This window comes from Miscanthus floridulus, chromosome 18, assembly GCF_019320115.1.
Source record: "Miscanthus floridulus cultivar M001 chromosome 18, ASM1932011v1, whole genome shotgun sequence".
Lineage (NCBI taxonomy): Eukaryota > Viridiplantae > Streptophyta > Magnoliopsida > Poales > Poaceae > Miscanthus > Miscanthus floridulus.
Window position 1 is genome coordinate 113,002,593 of NC_089597.1, and position 20,635 is coordinate 113,023,227.

General features: G+C 41.6%; 3 protein-coding genes across 8 annotated transcripts; 2 read left to right on the top strand and 1 right to left on the bottom strand.

The window, feature by feature from the left end:
* The first annotated feature begins 306 nt into the window (after window positions 1-306).
* On the top strand, window positions 307-5,187 carry LOC136520638 (OVARIAN TUMOR DOMAIN-containing deubiquitinating enzyme 11-like). 3 transcript variants are annotated; one of them, XM_066514214.1, is made up of 10 exons: window positions 307-448; window positions 1,423-1,607; window positions 2,497-2,570; window positions 3,000-3,054; window positions 3,461-3,535; window positions 3,629-3,702; window positions 3,792-3,840; window positions 4,279-4,363; window positions 4,573-4,629; window positions 4,802-5,187. In XM_066514214.1, exons 2-10 carry the CDS (start codon window positions 1,428-1,430, stop codon window positions 4,843-4,845), a joined length of 693 nt encoding a protein of 230 aa, XP_066370311.1. In that variant the 5' UTR covers window positions 307-448; window positions 1,423-1,427; the 3' UTR covers window positions 4,846-5,187. The 3 variants fall into 3 exon arrangements, with proteins under 3 accessions (XP_066370311.1, XP_066370313.1, XP_066370314.1); XM_066514216.1 differs by having other exon boundaries at window positions 1,427-1,607; XM_066514217.1 differs by having other exon boundaries at window positions 355-448; window positions 1,383-1,607.
* Window positions 5,188-5,448: 261 nt separating this feature from the next.
* LOC136520667 (molybdenum cofactor sulfurase) lies at window positions 5,449-13,314 on the top strand. Of its 2 annotated transcripts, none has more exons than XM_066514271.1 (22): window positions 5,449-5,955; window positions 6,246-6,350; window positions 6,910-6,968; window positions 7,344-7,504; window positions 7,834-8,009; window positions 8,128-8,248; window positions 8,370-8,472; window positions 8,554-8,599; window positions 8,691-8,729; window positions 8,818-8,974; window positions 9,050-9,149; window positions 9,271-9,387; window positions 9,876-9,953; window positions 10,053-10,154; window positions 10,268-10,361; window positions 10,448-10,558; window positions 10,673-10,737; window positions 11,093-11,241; window positions 11,544-11,776; window positions 11,985-12,115; window positions 12,799-12,909; window positions 12,983-13,314. In XM_066514271.1, the coding sequence occupies exons 1-22, from the start codon at window positions 5,844-5,846 to the stop codon at window positions 13,094-13,096; spliced, it is 2,484 nt and encodes an 827-aa protein (XP_066370368.1). In that variant the 5' UTR covers window positions 5,449-5,843; the 3' UTR covers window positions 13,097-13,314. The 2 variants fall into 2 exon arrangements, with proteins under 2 accessions (XP_066370368.1, XP_066370369.1); XM_066514272.1 differs by having other exon boundaries at window positions 5,450-5,955; window positions 6,252-6,350; window positions 12,983-13,313.
* Window positions 13,315-13,515: 201 nt separating this feature from the next.
* On the bottom strand, window positions 13,516-16,254 carry LOC136520668 (protein JASON-like). Of its 3 annotated transcripts, XM_066514275.1 has the most exons (8): window positions 15,838-16,081; window positions 15,676-15,736; window positions 15,488-15,561; window positions 15,255-15,350; window positions 15,102-15,172; window positions 14,225-15,008; window positions 14,059-14,141; window positions 13,516-13,951 (listed from the first exon to the last, which is right to left on the bottom strand). In XM_066514275.1, exons 1-8 carry the CDS (start codon window positions 15,952-15,954, stop codon window positions 13,903-13,905), a joined length of 1,335 nt encoding a protein of 444 aa, XP_066370372.1. In that variant the 5' UTR covers window positions 15,955-16,081; the 3' UTR covers window positions 13,516-13,902. The 3 variants fall into 3 exon arrangements, with proteins under 3 accessions (XP_066370372.1, XP_066370371.1, XP_066370373.1); XM_066514274.1 differs by lacking the exon at window positions 15,488-15,561 and having other exon boundaries at window positions 15,838-16,254; XM_066514276.1 differs by lacking the exons at window positions 13,516-13,951; window positions 14,059-14,141; window positions 15,488-15,561 and having other exon boundaries at window positions 14,166-15,008; window positions 15,838-16,254.
* Between the last annotated feature and the right edge of the window lie 4,381 nt (window positions 16,255-20,635).

The window sequence follows — 20,635 nt, forward strand, 5'->3', positions numbered from 1 at the left end:
AATTAATAAGATATTATTATCTTGTTGTCAATATTAACTTATATTATATATAGATAACTTGGTCATCATAAAATAAATTGTAACTTTTAATTTTATAGAAAATATAAATATATATGCAACACTCTCGTACTCATTTCTTATTAATGTTTCATAGTCTTTTTCCTTCCGTTGTAACGCATGAGTAAATTTGCTAGTCTTTTTTTTAAATCATGGAGGAGTTGGGAACTCTACTAGATCGGCATATCCAAACTCTCATGGGTGTTTCCGAAAATGTGGCTGACTTAAGGGCGGTGCCTACCATTTTCGCAGGAATTGAGCCCGACAGCAAAAAGAAAGAAAAAGGCGACGTTTCTCTTTCTTCGTTCCGGCGCCCCACCGGGAGAGTGAGCTGCCTGCGCAACTCGAGCGCCGCTTGCCGCGCGGACCACGGCCTCGATCCGGCTAGCTAGTAAGTTCCCCTCCTCACTTCCTCAGTTCGATCAGTTCATCCGATTCGCAGCTGGATTCTCTGGCGATCGCGATTCGGCTCCATAAGTAGCGTGTCTCCGGCTAGTGAGGTCCTGCTTCTTGGGTTACTTCACCTGATTACTGTTCATGGTAGATTTCTTCGCGATTAATAGCTCCCTCCTTGAACTTCCCTCTGAAGGATTTCTACTGAAGAGTTAAGATCGCCTGATAGAGTGATAGTTGGTTCTTAGCTCTAACTGACATCTAGAAAGAAGAACATCTTTCCCCCCTTTTTGTATCGATTAATCCAAGATCCGATTGTCGACTGGTTAATTAAATTCTGGCAATACTAGTTATTTAGAAGAGTGAAGTTGTTGGGTGAATTAATACTTGGGCTCTTGGATACTGGATTGCTAGCACGAGTGAAACATAGCTTATTTCTAGTTATCCATTTCGTTTCTTGCTTGTTTATTATTATTATTGGTTGGTCGGTCAGTTCGATTACCGTGATAAACATCCCTGGAATGTTCCTTCGATCCTGTAAAAACGAAGTGTTAGAGGCATCGGGAACTGGAAATGTGTGTAACTATCGGACACAGGAATTATGCATGCTAATGAGTGAGTCAGGGGATCCTCATTTTGCTGTACTGCTGTATTGTCCGCTTCTTGTTGGAATTGGAATATAATCTCCAGAGAATCCCATCAAGCATTCTCCATGGAACCCATGAAGTAATACGATAAGAAGTAAGAATCCAATCAGGCATTATACTCCCTAGTTCCAATCAGCGAAACAGTGTTGTGTTTTGGAGTGTAATGCTGGGAAAGAAGCTTGTTGGTTGCTTCTAGTTGCTTTGAGCTTTTTTTTTCCTTCCTGCCATCATGTGAATGCATATTGCTTGACTATTAAACTAAGCTGCTACTTGGTTTCTCTCAAGCTTATTGTTGGTCTGAGATATTGTCAATGTTCATTTGGAGATAGCATGTCTGGACAGCAGGACCGCGCTAGTAAAAGCTCTAGTTCAAGCATCAGCAGCAGTACTCAAGAGAGCGAGGAGGAAGCGCCTGTCCGAAGCGTCACCATTGGTAGCCTCCTTGCCCAAGCAAATAGCAGCAGTGGACATAGTCTTGGGAAGCGCCTGTCCCATTTGGGGTCAATCCCGGTAATCCAGAGCGACTTGATGTTTGATCCTTAATGCAGTTTTCCTCTGATTTCCATTCTTGAACTTATGTATAGATGTCTTGGATCTGCATCTGTATTGTTTCCCAACTGAACATAACTTTCGTCAGCATAGTACTCAATGCCCTTTCTGTTGTTTTTGCTAAGGTGCCCTGATCAAACTAGTAAATTTTAGCCAACTATTGTCAAATGATATAAAGTTTTATGTGATACAGTGGCGGAGCCAAGGCCTGGCCACCCTGGGCCGGTGCCCGGGCTCACCTGCTGAACACGCATTAGGCCAGCACATCAAGATCATGTAGGTTGCTTTGCTAATTGGTCAGAGGTATATATAAAAAAATGCTAATTGGTCAGAGGAGCTGTATAGTCTGTAGAGCCACACAACAATTGCAGAACAAACTTTCTGCTATCCTATCTTTCAAGCACATTCGATGTTATGTCCAATTCTCAATATTATGTGTAAGTATTATGTTGCGTCTCACCCAGGCTCCATAAAAATCCTGGCTCCACAACTGATGTGATACAGAAGTGGTACTGTTAGTTTTATGCTTGAAAGTGTTTTACTGTTAATGACAATATATAAGAAAAGCAATATAATATATCGTTTGGCAATAGATACACACCTCTCTCTATATATAATATAATGACATGCAGCTCTCCTGTGCATTCGAGAAAAAAATATGTCATGAAAGAAGTCAATAGTGATCAATTTTGGCAAGTGTGCTAAATCAATCTCGATAGTCAAAGTAATTGATCTATATATTATGCATTGTTAAAAGTCAATCATACTGTAAGTCTATAGTTTACTTTATTTTGTAGTAAAAAGTTTTCTGCTAAGTTTTATGATCAGTTAGTGCACTCTTCTTTGGCAGTATACTCCCCGAGTTAATGGAAAAATACCCAATGTTGATAATGCAACACTGGACCACGAGCGATTGCTGGAAAGGTACACAAAGTATTTCTCAATCTCACACATAAATACAACACAAAAAACTAGATTGTAGAGCATCTCCAATAGATTACTTATCTCATCCCCAATACCAAAAATCTGCAATATAAGAGATTGTGGTTGCTCCAACAGAGTACTTATCCTGTCCCCAAGACCTAAAAGTTTTAAGTAGTTACTTAAAATCCACCCCTCTCCCTCAAATGTAGGTGATCCACCAACTCTCCCCTATCCAATTTAAAGGTATTGGTAATCTGTTGGGAGAAGAAGAAAAGGCTACACTACTAATAATAGATCACCTATATAGACTTTTAGGTGATGTGATGTAAGTAATCTGTTGGAGATGCTCCTGTGGAGATTGGAAATTTACATATTTTGGTCAAAAAAGAGTTGTGTTAATTTCACTTACAGTTACCTTTCTTTTGACAGGTTGGGCACTTATGGTTTGGCTGAATTTCAGATAGAGGGGGATGGGAATTGTCAGGTTTGTTGACAAGTACTTAGTGTAAATTAACATTCCATTTATTTAAAATACTATACGCCACATCATCAGGGCTGTTTCCAATTAGCATGTGATTCTGCTAGCTTGCTTGAAAATTGTCATGTAGTTTCCATATAGAGTGCCACTGTTATCTCATACTGAAAGGGGATTACAATGTACGGTTTACAATGCACAATTAAGCATTGATCGGCCTACAGGAATGCATATCAGCTAGACCGGATCCAGTACGATAGACACAAGTACGATGCATATATGTCTAACAGGGTTAATTGGCCTGTGTTATCTAAGCTCAAAATTGTTAAGTCATTCAGCAACATTTGGCTTCATTACTTCTTTCTTTATTCTGAACCCTTAACTCTTTTCTTTTCTAAATGACATATTGTTACAGTTCCGAGCTTTGGCTGACCAGATATTTCACAATCCTGACTATCATAAGCATGTGAGAAAAGCTATCATGAAACAGGTTAGTTTTTTTTGGTTGTCCACTGCCTGTATTTGGCAAATAAATATACAATACATTAAATACATAGTTGTACTGGAATTCCCTGTTTATCAGCTGAAGGAATTCAGAAAACAATATGAAAGTTATGTACCAATGGAATATAAGGTGTACTTGAAGAAAATGAAAAGGTTTGCTAACAGATCTGAGTTTCTTATCATTTTCACTATAGAGAGTGATGCTCGGTTATTCATATACTCATATATGCATTTTTCTGCAGATCTGGGGAATGGGGGGATCATCTGACCTTACAAGCAGCTGCAGATCGGGTAAAATAGCACTTTCAGAGTTTCAGTTTCAAGATTTGAGTAAATCCTTTTAAATGCATTTTTTTCTACATAAATTTCCTTTTTATTTTTCTAATTCTAATTATACCTTAACCGAGAGGATCCTTTGTCCCTATGAATGCAACTCTTAAGTCATGAAACTAAAAAAAGGTGGATATTAAGTGCCTGTTGTGAATTTGTTTGGGAATCCTTGTCAAAGATGTCTGGAAATTTTTCTGTCTGTTATCATTCGTTGAATTATAAAGTTTAACTTCAAACATGATCCCTTGGTTGATTAGTCAGGTTTTCATTTGCATTTTATGTTCCCTCTGGAGTCTGGAGATTTCTTGTTCTGATCAATATTATCATTGCAGCATCAGTACGTCTAATGTCTGTAGACTATAAATTTTCTAACACCTTTTGTATCTCAAATTCTCACAGTTTGGTGCCAAAATTTGTTTGCTGACATCATTTAAAGACACCTGCTTAATTGAGATAGTTCCTAGGGATCTAACTCCCACAAAAGGTAAGAGCTTGGATACTCTGCTACTCAGTTATCAGATGTTTTGTTCCATATCAAACTTCTTTGGCACCAGCATGGCAGCATTTATTCTGCTCTTGAGATAATGCTGCATTCAACTATTGCAATATGCAAACCACAACAGTATATTTCGGTTCTGCAGGAATCATTACCAATTTACCATCTAATCCCAGTGCTGGTATGAATTTTTGCAGAGCTTTGGTTAAGCTTCTGGTGTGAAGTACACTACAATTCCTTGTATGGAATCGATGGTAAGTATTTTGCACAGACTTGGTGAACTGCCAATGTGCATTTACAAATTTTCATGATTAAATTTACTTAAAAAGGTTTCATCATTGATTTTTAACGAAATGTACTTGTATGTTTCTGTACTTCCCCTTTTCTGGCTAGATTCTAACTGAGTTCATTTTCTGCACATTGCAGATCTCCTGACCCGCAAGGCGAAGAAGAAGCACTGGCTGTTCTAGGAGGGTTCTGAAGCATCCTTAATTCTTTCTGTAGCTCCTGCTCTTTCCAGCCAGTGCAGCCCCTGTCCTAAGTTGAGTCCATGACCTACTTTACGCTCTTATGTACAGTCGACCTAAATCTTGTAAAATTTCCTCAAGGAACAACAGCTGGAACTGCACAACTTTCAGATCCATGACTCTCATGTTCCTTTTGCACGGCGGTGTAGTTTTGCCATTGCAATGTAGTATTTTGGTGAATCTCTCCAGGGGAATGATTGACTAGCTCTGATAGTGTTTGCATGTATGTACATTGTAAAAGGTACTACCAGGGGCATTTTGACGTGGACGTTTGGATACCATTCTCTATAATTTTACTCTGAATTCGTAGAGTAGCCCTTTCCAGGCAAGGGGATCTGCCGGATTTTGCAGTATAATTTTAGGAAAAAAGTTTCAATAACTTCACCCTGTTTACTTGACATCAAACTCCCATGGCCCATGGGCCATGGCACAACGTATCGCCGTGTCGTTCTTAGGCCCGGGCCTAATAGCCACTTGCCACGAGTTTGGCCCAGACCGGCCCATGCAGAGGGGAGAAGCGGTGGTCAACAGTGTGTCCGTCTCTTCCCCACGCCACTGCTGACGCTTGCGGAGGCTCCGTATGGCCGTGCCTCCATTGACCGTGGAGGTATGAAATCTTGCGTGAGCCCTTACGCATCCTCGAGCTTCCACAGTACCACCTCCCGCTCGCTGGCCCCTAGCCATCGAGAGATTCCACGCTTGTGGCTTTCTTGCCCCACGCCGTATCGTCCAGCACGAGCGGAGAAACTGAAAACGATCCCGACCAATTCAGAACCCGATTTGGTGGTCACCTCCAATTTCGCTAGTACTTAATCCAGGGCGGACAGCAACAATAATTGATCCTCTAAGTTCTATTGGAGCGTAACCTGATCGGTTTGGGTCGGGTTGAGAACTTGAGATTGCGATTTAAGGAGCTGCGGGAGAGAGAGAAAGGGTAAGAGATGGGCCAGAGCAAGGCGGAGTTCTTGGAGAAGTTCGGTGGAGACTACGGTTACCCGGACGCGCCCAGGGGCATCGACGAGCTGCGGGCCGCCGAGTTCAAGCGGCTGGAAGGTGTGATTTCGCGACCTACTCAATTCATACGCGAAAACTTCAAACTGAATTTGTTGACTCTTGCAAGAATGAAAGATAAAACCTTTTTAATGTTTATGCCGTTCTCATACACTCTTTTATTGGGAATTTTGAGCTATGTTGTTATGGCTAAGAGAGGAGCAATGTCAATTTTGCATCTAAGCTTTGCATTTTGAGGACGTGACTGAGAACGTTAAAAGAGGATAATGTTAAGTTTTACATATATGGAAGTTTGCAGCTTGCTAGCTTCTAAAGATGTGTTGTTTTTTGAGGAGCAGGGATGGTTTACCTGGACCATGCTGGTGCGACACTGTACTCAGAGGCACAGATGGCAGATGTTGCTAGAGATCTTATGTCTAATGTCTACGGGAATCCTCGTATCCTTAAATTTGGGACTTCTATTCACAAGAGCTTTCCCCCCTTGATAGCTATTTACTCCCTCCGTCTACAAAAGATGCAACTATGAGATTTGTGAAAGTCAAACTGGCTTAACTTTGACCAAATTTTTAGTGAATAGTATTAGCCATTTATGTCTCTACTAGGTTTACTACGAAAATATATTTCATAGTTATTAAATGTTACTTATCTTGTATCATAAATGTTAGTACTTTTTGATATAACTTTGGTCCAGCTTCAAATCGTTTGACTCCTTGAAAAGTGAGAATTGCATCCTTTTGTGGACCATGCTGCTCGCTGCTTGTTCAGGCAGCCATACAGCTGCACTTTTTCGTTGTTTTTTTTTAAGTAAAGGCAGGAGGCCAGGAGCTCTGCTGCTCAATTAAGAGGAAGAAGAGTTTTATGTACAAGGCAGTTTTTCATTGTTGCTACAGTGTTTTGTGGCATGCATAGTCAGCTGCGGCAGCCGCTGCTGCTGTGAAAACTAGCAGCCGGACAGGCCCAAATTACTGCAGCTGTGTTCTTTGACACACTTTTTAGATAGTCAGAATGATTCAAGCATGGCTACAAGCGACATTGTTACTTCTGTGCGGCATCAGGTACTGCATGTTATAAAAAATTGGACTTACCGTTTCTTATGTTTATGTTTTGAATGATGGAACCCTTTTTTTAAAAATCAGCTAGCGCTGCAGCAGTTTCTTTGAATGAAAGCCATTGCTGGTGATAGGCATCCATTATTGATTTTATGCTCACAAGTCACAACAACTATTTACATGTCTATTTCAACATATGTTCTAAAGTAGAAATACTTAATTACATGTAATTGAAGTTGAAAAGGAGTATGGATATAGTTTTCATGTTCGTTCTGATCAAAGAAACTGCAAATTGGTGCTAACATCTTACACAATTGTGTGCACTCGAGAGAAGTTGAAACCAGCCTTTTCTTGCTTATGATACAAACTTTATTCTCACAGGTCCTAAAATACTTCAATGCATCTCCAAGGGACTACAAATGTATATTTACATCAGGGGCAACAGCAGCTCTGAAACTTGTTGGTGAATGTTTTCCATGGAGTAGAGACAGTTGCTATATGTACACAATGGAAAATCATAATAGTGTGCTTGGGATAAGAGAGTATCCTACCATTACTACTCTACTTACTGACTGGTTAATGTATATATCATTATGCAAGTACATGCTCCAATGGTGCAATGCGTCATAGCTACATATCTTTATACTCCGATGGCTTCAGATATATGGCAAACCAGCTATTTTTCCTTTCTATTCCCTTCACAGTAGGTTCTATAAAGCTCTCATTTTGAATTTTTTTTTCTTTTCAAAATGGGTTCTTTCATTAGCAGTCTATTTCGAAAGCTGAGAAATTCAAGTTGACACTGTGCCATAATGCATATTGGTGTAGGGCATACTGTAGATTATGTGTCCCCTTAATAATGTATTTATAGATATGCGCTGAGCAAAGGAGCTACTGTATCAGCAGTTGATGTTGAAGAGGTTGCTGATCCATCAAAGAATCATGAGAGTGATAGGTTGTTTAAGGTTTCAAAACACTCAAACCAAAGAAGAGGTGACGATTTGCTTTTGCACAATTATCAGAATGGGAGGCTGACAGCTATTTCAGGTAAGGAACTTATAGACATAATGTGTTTCTTCAACTGTAACACCTATTCTCTTATTATCTAACTGAATAGCGATTGCCATTCTGGGGTGATTCATATTATTCTCTCTTTGTGATGTAGGAAACAATTTAAATCTATTTGCATTCCCTTCAGAGTGCAATTTCTCAGGACATAAGTTCAACCTCAGCCTGGTCAAGCTCATCAAGGAAGGAAAATTTATGGATTTCTCATCACAACAGCGGTAAAATATTTGATGCATATAAGGCTGTACTAGACAAGTAACTGAATTTGTCTAGCAGACATCATCCCATTTCCCTTGGACTCAGTAGCTTTGACATGCTTATTAAGTGCATCATTTGCAGGGGCCAGTGGATGGTTCTGATAGATGCTGCAAAAGGATGTACAACTGAACCACCAAACTTAACCCTGTATCCTGCTGACTTTGTTGTCTGTTCATTTTACAAGGTAATCCATGTGCAGCTATTTTGTTTTTGAAAGCCTTGCCCCAGACATGTAACCAACTGTTATCTTTTGGCAAACTTGCAGATATTCGGCTATCCAACTGGTCTTGGTGCCTTAATTGTAAAAAATGGTAGGCAACAAGCAGTTATCATGTTCTCTTATTATGATGGCAAGGGGCAAGCTCTCTAATGATTTCTTCCGTATTTTTCATTCAATGGCAGAGGCTGCTAGTTTACTGAACAAGACATACTTCAGTGGAGGTTAGAACTTAGTAATGCCCCGCTTTTAATGTTGGTTGGTTTGTTTGTTTCTTGTTTTTAGTAACCTTTTGGAATGCTTATGACACAGGAACGGTAGCTGCTTCAATTGCTGACATCGACTTTGTTCAGAAAAGAAAAGGCATCGAGCAAGCTCTTGAGGATGGAACAATCTCATTCTTGAGCATATCTTCTCTTCGATATGGCTTTAAGATAATTGACATGCTAACTATCTCGGCTATTGCACGGTACCTATCAGAGATAGCTTTTGGTCCTGATATTCTGTCTATGATATACTTCTCAATGGAGTTGTTCTCCTGTAGGCATACTGGGTCTCTTGCTACTTATGTGAGAAATAAAATGCTGGAATTGAAGCATAGCAATGAGAAAAATGTTTGCATAATCTATGGACAAGCTTCTAAGGTACTATTACCCAGGCACTTCATGCCTTCAGTTTTTCTTTGCTTTCTTTCACCTCTAGGGAATTGTCACTTGACATTTGTTAGTGTGGCATATTTATTGTTCCTATTGACTTATTTTGTAGGAGAATTATCAGAAAATGGGTCCTACAATCACATTCAATTTGAAAAGAGAAGATGGCACCTGGTTTGGATATCGTGAGGTGGAGAAGCTTGCCTCATTGTCAGGAATTCATTTGCGTGTAAGGGCTTCTCCTTTAGCATGTCTTATGGACTTCTTACGATGTCTTTTCTTACTGGCACTTTTTTATTGGGGTAGAGAATAATCATTTCAGTCAGCATCATCATTTCTAGATTCATGAGCAAATACTATGGTGTACAAAAAAAAAGACCAATCTAGGAGGAACTAGGTGACATTTTGTTAAGAAAATAGGCTTCCAATTTCGCCTCAACTAGGACTTGAACCTGGGCGGTCTGGGCATACATCTACACCCTTGACCAACTAAGCTAGCTCAGCTTCCTCTATGGTGTACATGTGTTGCGCAAACCCTTTGTGACAATTTGTGGGGTGGGTGTATACACATGAAGCATCATATATTTGAGTTGTGCAAATCTATGCATGTCTGACCCACACTAGCTAACAATCATATGAGATAAGTTTCTGTCCAGTTAAGACTATTTTGAGTGCTTCTGTGATCTTGGCTGAATTAGTTCCTCTACTGTTTTGCAGACGGGCTGCTTCTGTAACCCTGGTGCATGTGCTAAGTATGTTGGTTTGTCGCACTCAGATCTAGTTTCCAATTTTGAGGTACACAATGCAACCTTATCTGCTCAGTACAACAACAATAATATTGTTATAACTTACATTTTTGCATCTAAGTAAAGCAAATGTGTTGCTACATGTCAGGCTGGGCATGTTTGTTGGGATGATAATGACGTAATAAATGGAAAACCAACTGGTGCTGTGAGGATATCATTTGGCTATATGTCCACATATGAAGATGCAGAGGTCTGATATTTTTTCCATTGTATTTATTTTTAAGGCCACTACAATTCTTCTGACTTGCCAATTATGTGCAAGATCATCTCTAACCTGTTATCACTCATCTTGTTTTCCAATAGGAATTTCTGAAGTTCCTGCAGTCATCTTTTGTGTCCAAACCTGTAGGATTGAAAAATGGCTACATGGTGAATATGGATACTCTTAATTTAGTAGGTAATGTCATAATTACTTTACAATATGAAAACGGTGATATCTTTTTTATTCATTTAAAAATTCTGATTCGTATGGTTTAATTGCAGATGATTGGCACCAGCAAGCTATTTCAGATATTCGCTTAAAATCCATAACTATCTATCCTGTGAAATCTTGCCAAGGATTTAGTGTGCAGAGCTGGCCACTGACAACTGGTGGTATGCCTTTGGGACCTGCAGTTCAGCTTTTTTCTTCCATTTGTAGCTTTGGCTACAGTATTGCGGTGTCATTATATTTGTGATCCATATATTATGTTTGCTCTTTTTACCTAGGTTTAAAATACGATAGAGAATGGCTTCTCCAAGGATCAGGTGGTGAAGTTTTGACGCAAAAGAAGGTAACTGTATTAATTTTTTTTGTCCTTTATGTGCTAAACTTGTAAAATCTAGGTGTCTGTTTTATGTTCTAAAAGAATTGAAGCATAATTGCCAGTGCCAAATGAATGCATGATTTGCAACCATCCACTATTTTGCGCGAAGTGGTTTTGGAAAGTAGGAAAATGTTCGTTAGGGTGTTGTTTGCGAAAGAAGTTTACTTTTCTAATATATTTTAACTGCCGTCTTTATAATATATTTTACATGAACAGGGAAAAAGTTATTCCTTAATGATTCATAAATAGAGTTGCACAAAATTACTTATCAAATATGTATTGAGGGCTTGCTTCTAATCTTAGGCGATTTTCATATATTCAGGTTCCCGAATTGAGCTCTATCTGCACATTGATTGACTTGGAGCTTGGGAAACTCTTCTTAGAGTCGCCAAAATGCAAGGATAAATTGCAAATCTCTCTTCTAGAGAATCTGACTCATCTGAGTGCAGAAGTAGATGTTTATGGTCAAAGGTATGGTTGTATAATTGTGTACATGTTCACCTGTGCTATGCCAATAGCAGTTTTCAGATTCACCTGTTTTGCCATCTTCTTTTTTTATCCTATTCCTCATGTTGTACTATTTGTATTTTTGCTGAAAGGAAGTCAATAAATAGAAGTAGTGGGTGTGGATTTCGGGGTTCTTTGTTCCTACACCAATTAGCATCTGGTTTATTTAGGCTGATTTTGTTTGGTGATATTCTACCTAGTCTGATTTTATGGATAACTTCAGCTTTATTGTGATAATAATGACAAGTTTGGGCAAATTGTTTCAGGTATGAGGTGCAAAGTTATGGTGACAAGGTAAACTCCTGGTTCAGTGAAGCTATTGGACGTCCTTGTACCTTTGTGAGATGCTCAAGTTCCAAGTACCGTTCCTGCACAATTAACGGCAGGAGAGATCGCCTCTGTAGGGATACTCGAAGCAAACTTAGTTTTGTGAATGAAGGACAGCTGCTTCTTGTTTCTGAAGATAGTATATCTGATCTCAACAGCCGGTTAAGTTCAAGTACGCAGTTTTTGTTCCCCCTTTTCCATCAAAAAGAAAAATGGTTCCTCTTTTGTGCTCTCTGTTTTACTGCAAAAGCACCAAAAGACCTGTGATTACTTACAGAACCATCCAATATATCCAGGTTGCTTGACTCTATCAGTAGATAAATCATTTTTTTTGGATAACCTTGTCATGATAACTCACTTTGTAGTTACACACGTGCTAGGTAATGGAAATGGTAAGCAAGGGGTGTTGGTTGATGCAATGAGATTTCGTCCAAATATTGTTGTCTATGGGTCCACACCATACAATGAGGATAACTGGAAAAGGCTTCACATAGGGGATGCCTATTTCACTGTAAGTGCCTTTTCCCCTTTGGATCCAATTGTCAGAGGAAACTTTGATCAATTGTGTGCTTCATTAGTTAAGCGCCATTGCATTGTCATACCAAGGTGTGCATCAAATATTAAAGCAAAATTAACTGCTGGACACATTTGCTGAGACACAATGCAAACCTGATGATCCCCCGTTGTAGTCTGTACAATTTATACTTTTTTCTCGAACCACTGTAGAATTCATACTGATTTGGTACTTCCTTCAAAATACTTGTTTTAGAGTTGTGCGCTTAAGAAAATGGATCAAATGATCTAGCTAGCTTTATTATGCTTAATTGGAAATATCTATTCATTTATTTGCGAGAGTGATAACATTTATTAGCAAGGGCAAGAAAGGAAGAAAAGAGCGAAAAGGTGCAGTGAAGTTCTAGGATGACATGTATTTGGAAAGAAATTGAGAATGCTAAAACAAGTATTTTGAATCAGAGGGAGTGTATCACTTCACAGATTAAAATAAATATCCTTTCAGACATTTTTCTGTCTGTCTTGGTAAATGATTATGCCCAAGTGCTAATTTTGCCAATAATAAAACCCTAAAGGAGTTAGCTACTTGGTTAGTGGCTCCTAAACTAGCTTTCAGGCATATTTTGCTTATTTGCTGATTGCTGAATACTTGTCTTATTTTCCGGAATGGTCCATGTGCAGTCCATGGGAGGATGCAACCGTTGTCAGATGATCAACCTATATCAGAGCTCAGGGCAGGTGATCAAGTCAAAGGAACCGCTGGCAACTTTAGCATCGTATAGACGAAAACAGGTGGGTTCATGTGTGCTGTCTTGCTCATCTTTGCTTTTCTGATCTTATAACTAAAGGAATTCCACGTGGACAGGGAAAGATTTTGTTTGGCGTCCTGTTGAACTATGAAGATGGCATGGAGGGAGAAGATGATGCCATTGTAGAGAGATGGCTCAAAGTGGGGCAAGAGGTGTATCCTTCTACATAATGACTTCTGTACATGCGTACCCAGAAGTTTTTACCTGCATATAAGAGGCTGATGGGTGACTGTTGTTACAATACGTGAAAATATAGATTTTCAGATATACCATGTATGTAATAATTTTCTTTTCATGCCTGTATTTAATAACACATAAAGGCTTGAGGCCTGTATTCAGACTCAAATATACAGCATACAGGGAAGGAAAAAATATGTAAAGCTCAAAATGGTTCAGATTTAGTAGTTCCTCGGTTATATAATCTGTGCCTAGTTTGAACAGTGTACCAACTATCGCACGTTTTGCTCTACTGACTTCAGAAAGAAATGAACTCATAATAGTTCGAGAATTGAGCTTATAGCAACTAGGAAGAGCAAGAAAGGACATGTCAAGTATCTAAGCTTGCTCAGCAGTACTTAACTGATGGCGTTTCACTCATGTCAGTGCTGGTGTCGACCATAGAGTGAGCTACAACTTGTGAGCAGTGTGTCAGCAATGCTGCATTACCAAGAGCTCAAGAAAGGGCAGCCAGGGACAATAACTCATATTTTGGTATCATTCAGCAGCTGATGTTCATAGCAGACAGACTTTATCCACCATTGATACATAGCATCACACCCAGCAGAAATATGCCATTTGTACACAGCCTCACACCCCAACAGAAACTATGCCATTTGTACACAGCATCACCCTCACAGAAAACAGACAATAAACGTTAGTTCAGCGACATGTCTGACGGTGCAGCTTTAGAGATTGGTTTCATAATAGGTCGCTGACAGACTCATTACAGCTGGGCTACATATGATTACTCTGCCCGCTACTCAGCTTTCTCCTCGAGATGGAACAACTTCCCCCGGACGACTTTCCTGCATTCAGTCATGATTTTACCATGAGAATAAGTAGCATGGTGCATGCCGATACACAAGGAGGGTTTTGATGAATGTAAGTAAAATAAAAAGCAAAAGTAAAAGACCTTGGAGGGCAACGATCCTCATCAGATAACACCTTCAGTAGCCTTTGTTCAAATGGCGTGGTGTGCCAATTGACCCTTTGATCCTAACAAGAGTTACATTTAGATCAAAAGCGCATATTACCACATGTTAAAAAATGAATCATTAGATAGAGTGACAAATAAGTACCTCTTTGTATATGGTGGTTGTGTTGGGAATACCGTTGCCATCCCATGCCTTGGGTAACCTAGGAGTCGGATTATCGGTATCCAAGTTCAGATCAGATGCCATGAAGATAGGCTTCTCAGTTACAAAGGTGCAGTCGTCATACGATTGATCCCCTACTGGGCACTTAACATTAACTTGATTCTCAGCATCTGTGGAGGAGGATTTCAGCCAGCGGGACAGGCTCAATGCAGCATCCTTTTCATCCGAGTTGGATTTTGGTAGTCCTTTGCCATCCAGTAACTCGTCGGGAGACAATGCTTCTTTTACTTCGTCTGAAGCATCAGCATCAGCATCAGGTGCAGAATATGATGGAGTTTCAGACAATCCTGATTTAACCACTAAAATTGAAGATATTTGGGTTGGATCCTTGATAGAATCTGCTTCCAAGTTTCTCCCTTTTAGAGATGATGCCAATGGTGAAGAATCTTCTGTCAGTTCTGTCTGCCGAAGTCTGTTCTCAATGGATCTGAGGACAGGGTATATGAATTGTTTCTGGGTCCGCACACGCTTTCCAGATATAGAAGTCCCTCTATGTGAAGCATAGGCTGTTCCAGGGGTCTGCATATCATCCCTGAGAACTAGTGGAGTTGGAAAGGGCGAACCACCAGAATCAAGAGGCTTGTGTTGGATATTTTGAAACAGTCTCTTTTCTGAGGAAGCTGAATGAGGAACAAATTCAACTCCATGATGATGGCCAGCATCTTCAGTGTTCAGTTCAGACCTGAGCGAGTGACGCTCCTCACATCTGGGATTGCATGGCATAGGAGGCATTGATTTTGTAATATCATGATAAGGCAAAATAATCTCAGAAACTTGTGGAAATTAGAGCACTTCTTACCCTTTTGATGAATTAGCTTCAAACAGCAATTTACAATCTACTGGTGGTCCAGAAGTGGGCTTCTTATCACACTGCAAGTCCAGAAATGAAGGGCATCAGATAGTCGAGCTAGCAATATGGAGCAGGTTTTGAGAAGGGCAATCCCAATCCCACCTCATTAGTATTTTCCAAATTGTTTTCATATGACTCCTCATTGCGAAGTTCACCTGGGGTTTCAGAAATAGTGCCGCATAGCTTCAGGTAACTTGCCTGATTAGAGTTAAGAGTGCCACGAGAATCAACTTAATCATCTTAATCCTTGGAGTAAAAATTGACAGGTTAATGTGTTTCACAACGTATTATTAAGAAATAAAGCAGCAGTTAATCTGGCACGCGCAGTCGCGCACCTCGCGTCTAAGCTCCTCATCAATTCCAGCACCGTCAGCCAATTCCTCATGAACTCGTCCATCCCTTACCAAACCTTTCCCAATGCAACAACGACAAACACATACATAAAACGCCGGGCCCTGATAGCCGAATCCTAAGTTCCTACGCACATCCGAAACCGAGGAAACAATCAAAATAGACGCAGTACCTTCCTCGTCATCCCAGATGACCTCCGCGGCCGCGGCCCGATCCCTGTGCACAAGCGTATCCTGCACGAGAGACGAGAGCATGAAAACGATGATGACATCGAGACAACCTCCAGATCAGAGTTTAGGAACGGAGAGGGAGGAGGGCCAGGGGTTCGTCTTACTCGGCGGCCGGAGCCCCGGCGGGGGCGTGCGCCGAAGCATGAGCGGAGGCAGCCCGGGATGACGGCGTCGAGGAAGGCCAGCACGGTCCTCGCGATCGCCTCCGCACACCGGCACATCGCGGAGCGCCCGCGGCGTAGGGAGGTGGCCGTGGCTTAGGGTTTAGCTGCAGCCGCTTGAGGGGATCGCGGTGGAGAGAGCCGTAGACGAGGTGAGGGGATGCGCGTTTGAAATGGGAGCAGAGGAGGGAGGAGGGTGAGCGGCACGGGAATCGTGTCGTGTCGTCGTTGATGGACATGGGCTGGGCTTCGTTTGCTCCGGCGTGGCGTGTTGGGTTATGGGATGTGTTTTGGTAGTGTCGTTCTCGTCCTGGTCCTTTGATGGGCTGGGCTTATGAATAGAATGAGCCTATTAATTTATTTGGGCCAGAAACTACCAGGTCTAGTTAATCGATCAAATATCTCTGTTCACATCAGATCAATCAAATTTTATAAATAAAAAAAATGGGAGCAGATTGGATCCCTGGCAGACTGCAAAACGGTCCATCGCTGCGGTTCGACGAATTCGCCGGAGCGGCCACGGAAAATCTGTGGTTCTGTGTGACACAAGCAAGCACCGCCTCTTTGACAAGCGGAGCCGGGAGGAGGAAAACCATCAGCGACGAGCATTCAGCCAGGCGTACGCCGCCGTGTCAGCTCGTCTCACAGCTGGCGCGCGAGCATGTGGATCACGCCGCTCCACCGCGCTCGCGTCGGCCGGCCAGCTTCTTTCTCCGCGTCAATCCTGCTATGGAGAACGAAACACTGAATCGATCCTAGCAGCGGCAACAACAACAACAACTCGGTCGTCGTCTCCCATGAACAGGAGACTTCCGAACTTGTAGTCCGTGAATTAATTGCTGGCTGACATCCGATCCGGCGATCCGGCTCCTACCCGTCTGAATGCCTGACCTGGCCGGCCACCGGGGTGGTTTGTCTCACGGGTTACTTTGCACGTCGTACGTACCTGTGATGTGTGAGAAGTTGCTATGTGATGTGATCCAGAGCTCTCGCGGACACGGATTTCTGTTTGTGTTTCCACACGCGTTGCGTGTCCGCGGGATCGAATCGAAGTCGATAGAGTAGTGTGTAGTGGCCCGCGCGCGGTTCCCCCGAGAGGGCGTGTCCGGCATCTTGCAACCTCGCTCACCGACCGGCCGGACGGACAGTCGCACGCACGCGGCTGTCGCCATCGCCGCCGTCGCCGTCGGCGATGTGTGTATTTTTTTCTCGAGGAAGAATCGGCAGTGCATTCGCTCTCTACTTCTACACCCGTCTTCCGGGGCCGGCGACAGCGACCTCGAGAGGCGTGTGCACTCACAGTCACAGATCGAGCTTCACGCACTGACCGAAGCCAGCCTTCCGAATCAGCCCGGGAGGAGGAATAATTCCAGTTCCGATCGATCCAGTGTACGTGTCATCTATCGAGTGCAGCAGTCAGGCAGATGCGGATCCGTTTCACATGCCATCGCCCGAGCGATTGTATTGGCCGTCGACGAGGAAAAACTTGCCATGCATCAATAATACCGATCGAGATGGTCGTCAGTTTGGAAGATGCCAGGATGGGGAGGAGAGACGGATGGAGATCGTCCAAGGAGAGGAGAGGACGAAAGTCGAAACGGAAGAAGGATCCAGCGTACAGTAACTTCGGCCGTACGTCTGGTCGACTTTGCATACTTCTCTGACGATGCATGGAATGTTCAGATTGGGGGGTTGAAGTTTTGGTGTCCACTGGAGCGGTTGGAGTTGGAGCCACAGGATGAGTCGACGCTTTGACAAATTCTGGTAAACGGCAGGGAGATCCAGCATTCATTTCAGGGAAGAATAAAGCTTCATTTTCAATCAAAATCTTTTTAATTCTTTTTGATTAAGTTTGTTGGCAAATACATCATCATATACAGTATCAAATTAGTTTCAATAAATTCTTCATAAAATGTAGTACACTACTGCATAGATGATTTTTACAATCACATCTATTTTTCACGGGCTGTTGCGAAAAAATAAATCCATAGTTTTTTTCAAATGAAGTGAAATAAAGACAGACTTTGTATAAAAAATTATAGAGCTCAGCGTGAGATCTAAAACTTTTTAGTTAATATATAGATAAATACATCACCATATATAATGTTAAATTAGTTTCGATAAATTCTTCATAAAATGCACTACTACACACACACACACACACACACACACACACACACACACACACACACACACACACACACATATATATATATGTATATTTTACAATCATCTTCCATTTTTTTGTGATTGACTATAGTCAACCATCTTTATGAACTAACCCTACAAATCGATTTTCAGGGGTGCTTTGCCTCATAAAAGTGTCCATATAAATCTACCATTTTTATAGGTGGGTGAAATAAAACAACCGCCCTAAAAATCACATTTCTAGGAATCACCTCTAAAAACAGCTGTTGACCAAATAAATTTCAAAATTTTCAACTAAAATTAAGTGAAGACAAACTTTATATCAAAATTCTAGATCTCAACGAGATTTCAAACTTTTGTAGTGGATGGTTTTATTTTATATTGAGATTGTTTATAGGTCCATATTTACATTATTAGTTCTAAAAAATCTAAAAATTTCAAACTTTCATATTTTAAGATTCAAACTTTCAATTTTTTTCAAACGAGATAGAATTTTATAATTAATCTTTTTTATTTGAGATCATCGTTATCTTAAATACCACTACAAGATTCATAGGAATTAATACAAAAGGATGTGGCATCTTACTTGATCGATCACAAGTGGCTGTGTAATGTGGTGTCGGTGGGACGAGATTGTGGAGACAAGAGGTTGTAGGTTTTAATCCCATGGGCTGGTGGACTTGTACGAAAAAATGTTTGATTCATGGTTGTGGGTACTTGTGCGAAAAATGTTCGATTGGTGCTTGTGGCTTTGACTTGACCATTTGATAGCTCCTCATGCGAGCGAAAATATTTTTTCTATTTTTTTTTGGATAATCTTATTTTATATGATTTTAAAATATCAAATTCAATAAAATTTAAAATTTATAAAGGCGGTTGACTCAACAAAATTGTATTTAAAAGTTGATTTTTAGGAACAGTTGTGGAACCGCCCCGGAAAACACTTCGTTTCTAAAACCAGTGTGGTGTAGTAGCGGTTTCAATAACCGCTCCTAAAAATTAATTTTAACCGTGTCTAAAATCGTCATTGTAGTAGTTAACAGAGTACTCTTTCCATTAATATGATTTTCTAACTAGTGAAGGCAGAGAAGTTTGTGATTTACGCGTAAGTAAAAAATGGACTATAATTTGGAACTTATTGAAAACCCAGAGGATTAGTGTCACAGTATCTCACTGTTCGTACGGTAAGAAATGGTAAATTATAAACGCGCGGTTGATGTCAGGATATAAGGACATGGTAGATGGCCGGGACACTTTTTTCTGGGTTTTGTTTTGACTAGCCACAGCATTTCTAGGAAAATATATCCTGACAACATACGCTCACGTATGTCTATTCTGTACTACTACTACGCGCGTTTTATTATTCGTATAAGCATACGTTTAACATATGGTAAATAAATAGTAAACGCAGTTGATGCCAAGATCAAAGGACAACACATTGTAACTTTTTTTTGGTGTGGAAATGCTAGCGCACCAACGTCCGACGTGATGAATTCCATTAGACGCCCGCCCACACGTCTGACAAGCCCGTCCCGACGTCTGACCCACTCCCATCTGTGCAACCCACCCCCATCCTCATCTGTTCGTCCCACGCCCGTAGGTGCACCCCGCCCTCATCCCCATCTGTTCGCCTCGCCCCCGTAGGCACCACCCCTCCCCGTCGTGCCCCCGACCGCCGGCCCCTAGTGCACCGCACGCCACGTCCGCCGGCCACGGGCTCGCTGCGCCCCATTCCCTAACACCCCTGACTCTCCGAACAGCAGGAAATACGTGTAATACGAAACACTTCAATGTAACATGCACTTGAAATAGAAGAAACATCTGGAATATACACTTGCAACATAGGCCCCGTTCGCTGGTCTGAACTTTGGCTGAAACTGGCTGAAAACACTGTTCCGGCTGAATTGTTGTGAGAGAAAAACACTGTTCCGGCTGAAAAAACAAGCCGAACAAGCCAAATTTAAGACAAGCGAATGGGGCCATAGTGTAAAAACATATGCAATATCCAGATAGAACACCTCAACTTGCAACAAAGAAAACACTTACTGCAACAGAAGACTAAAACAGATAAAACATTTTGGAATATACTGTTGCAACATATGTGTGAGAACATATACAACATCTAGATCAAAACGGTTGCAACATACATCTGGAAACAGATGAAACAGTTTGAACAAACGCTTGCAACATGCCTCTGAAACACTTGCAACATATGCAGCACCTCCCGATCTACTTTTGCAACATGCATATAAAACAATTGCAACATGTCTCTGAAACGTCTGAAACAACTAAAACATATATTTGCAACATAGGGGAGAGAGGCCTAGGCTGGTCGATTCCAGCCGACGGGGTGGGAGCCGACGGCAATCGAGCGGCTGCGCGCGAGCACCACCCAGCACCAGCGGCGCGCGTGAGCACCACCACCACCACCAGTGCCACCAGCACCGGACTTGGCTCAACGGCGACAATGGGGAATGTGGAGCGGCGAGCGCCATGGCTGTCGAGGTGGGAGGAGCTCGGTCGCCGAGGTGAGAGAGGGCGTCGTCGGGGTGGAGAGGGCGCCGCACCGGGGTCGGGGAGAGCCGCCATCGAC

Excerpts from the sequence above, each read along its gene's own strand:
- LOC136520638 (XM_066514214.1), top strand. The coding sequence starts at position 1,428 with ATGTCTGGACAGCAGGACCGCGCTAGTAAAAGCTCTAGTTCAAGCATC. Across the intron at positions 1,608-2,496 it reads CCCATTTGGGGTCAATCCCG|TATACTCCCCGAGTTAATGG; the intron begins GTAATCCAGAGC and ends CTTCTTTGGCAG. Across the intron at positions 2,571-2,999 it reads CACGAGCGATTGCTGGAAAG|GTTGGGCACTTATGGTTTGG; the intron begins GTACACAAAGTA and ends TTCTTTTGACAG.
- LOC136520667 (XM_066514271.1), top strand. The coding sequence starts at position 5,844 with ATGGGCCAGAGCAAGGCGGAGTTCTTGGAGAAGTTCGGTGGAGACTAC. Across the intron at positions 9,954-10,052 it reads ATCTAGTTTCCAATTTTGAG|GCTGGGCATGTTTGTTGGGA; the intron begins GTACACAATGCA and ends GCTACATGTCAG. Across the intron at positions 12,910-12,982 it reads CATCGTATAGACGAAAACAG|GGAAAGATTTTGTTTGGCGT; the intron begins GTGGGTTCATGT and ends CCACGTGGACAG.
- LOC136520668 (XM_066514274.1), bottom strand. The coding sequence starts at position 16,133 with ATGTCCATCAACGACGACACGACACGATTCCCGTGCCGCTCACCCTCC. Across the intron at positions 15,009-15,101 it reads GAAGCTAATTCATCAAAAGG|ATGTGAGGAGCGTCACTCGC; the intron begins GTAAGAAGTGCT and ends ATGCAATCCCAG. Across the intron at positions 13,952-14,058 it reads GAGGATCGTTGCCCTCCAAG|GAAAGTCGTCCGGGGGAAGT; the intron begins GTCTTTTACTTT and ends GACTGAATGCAG.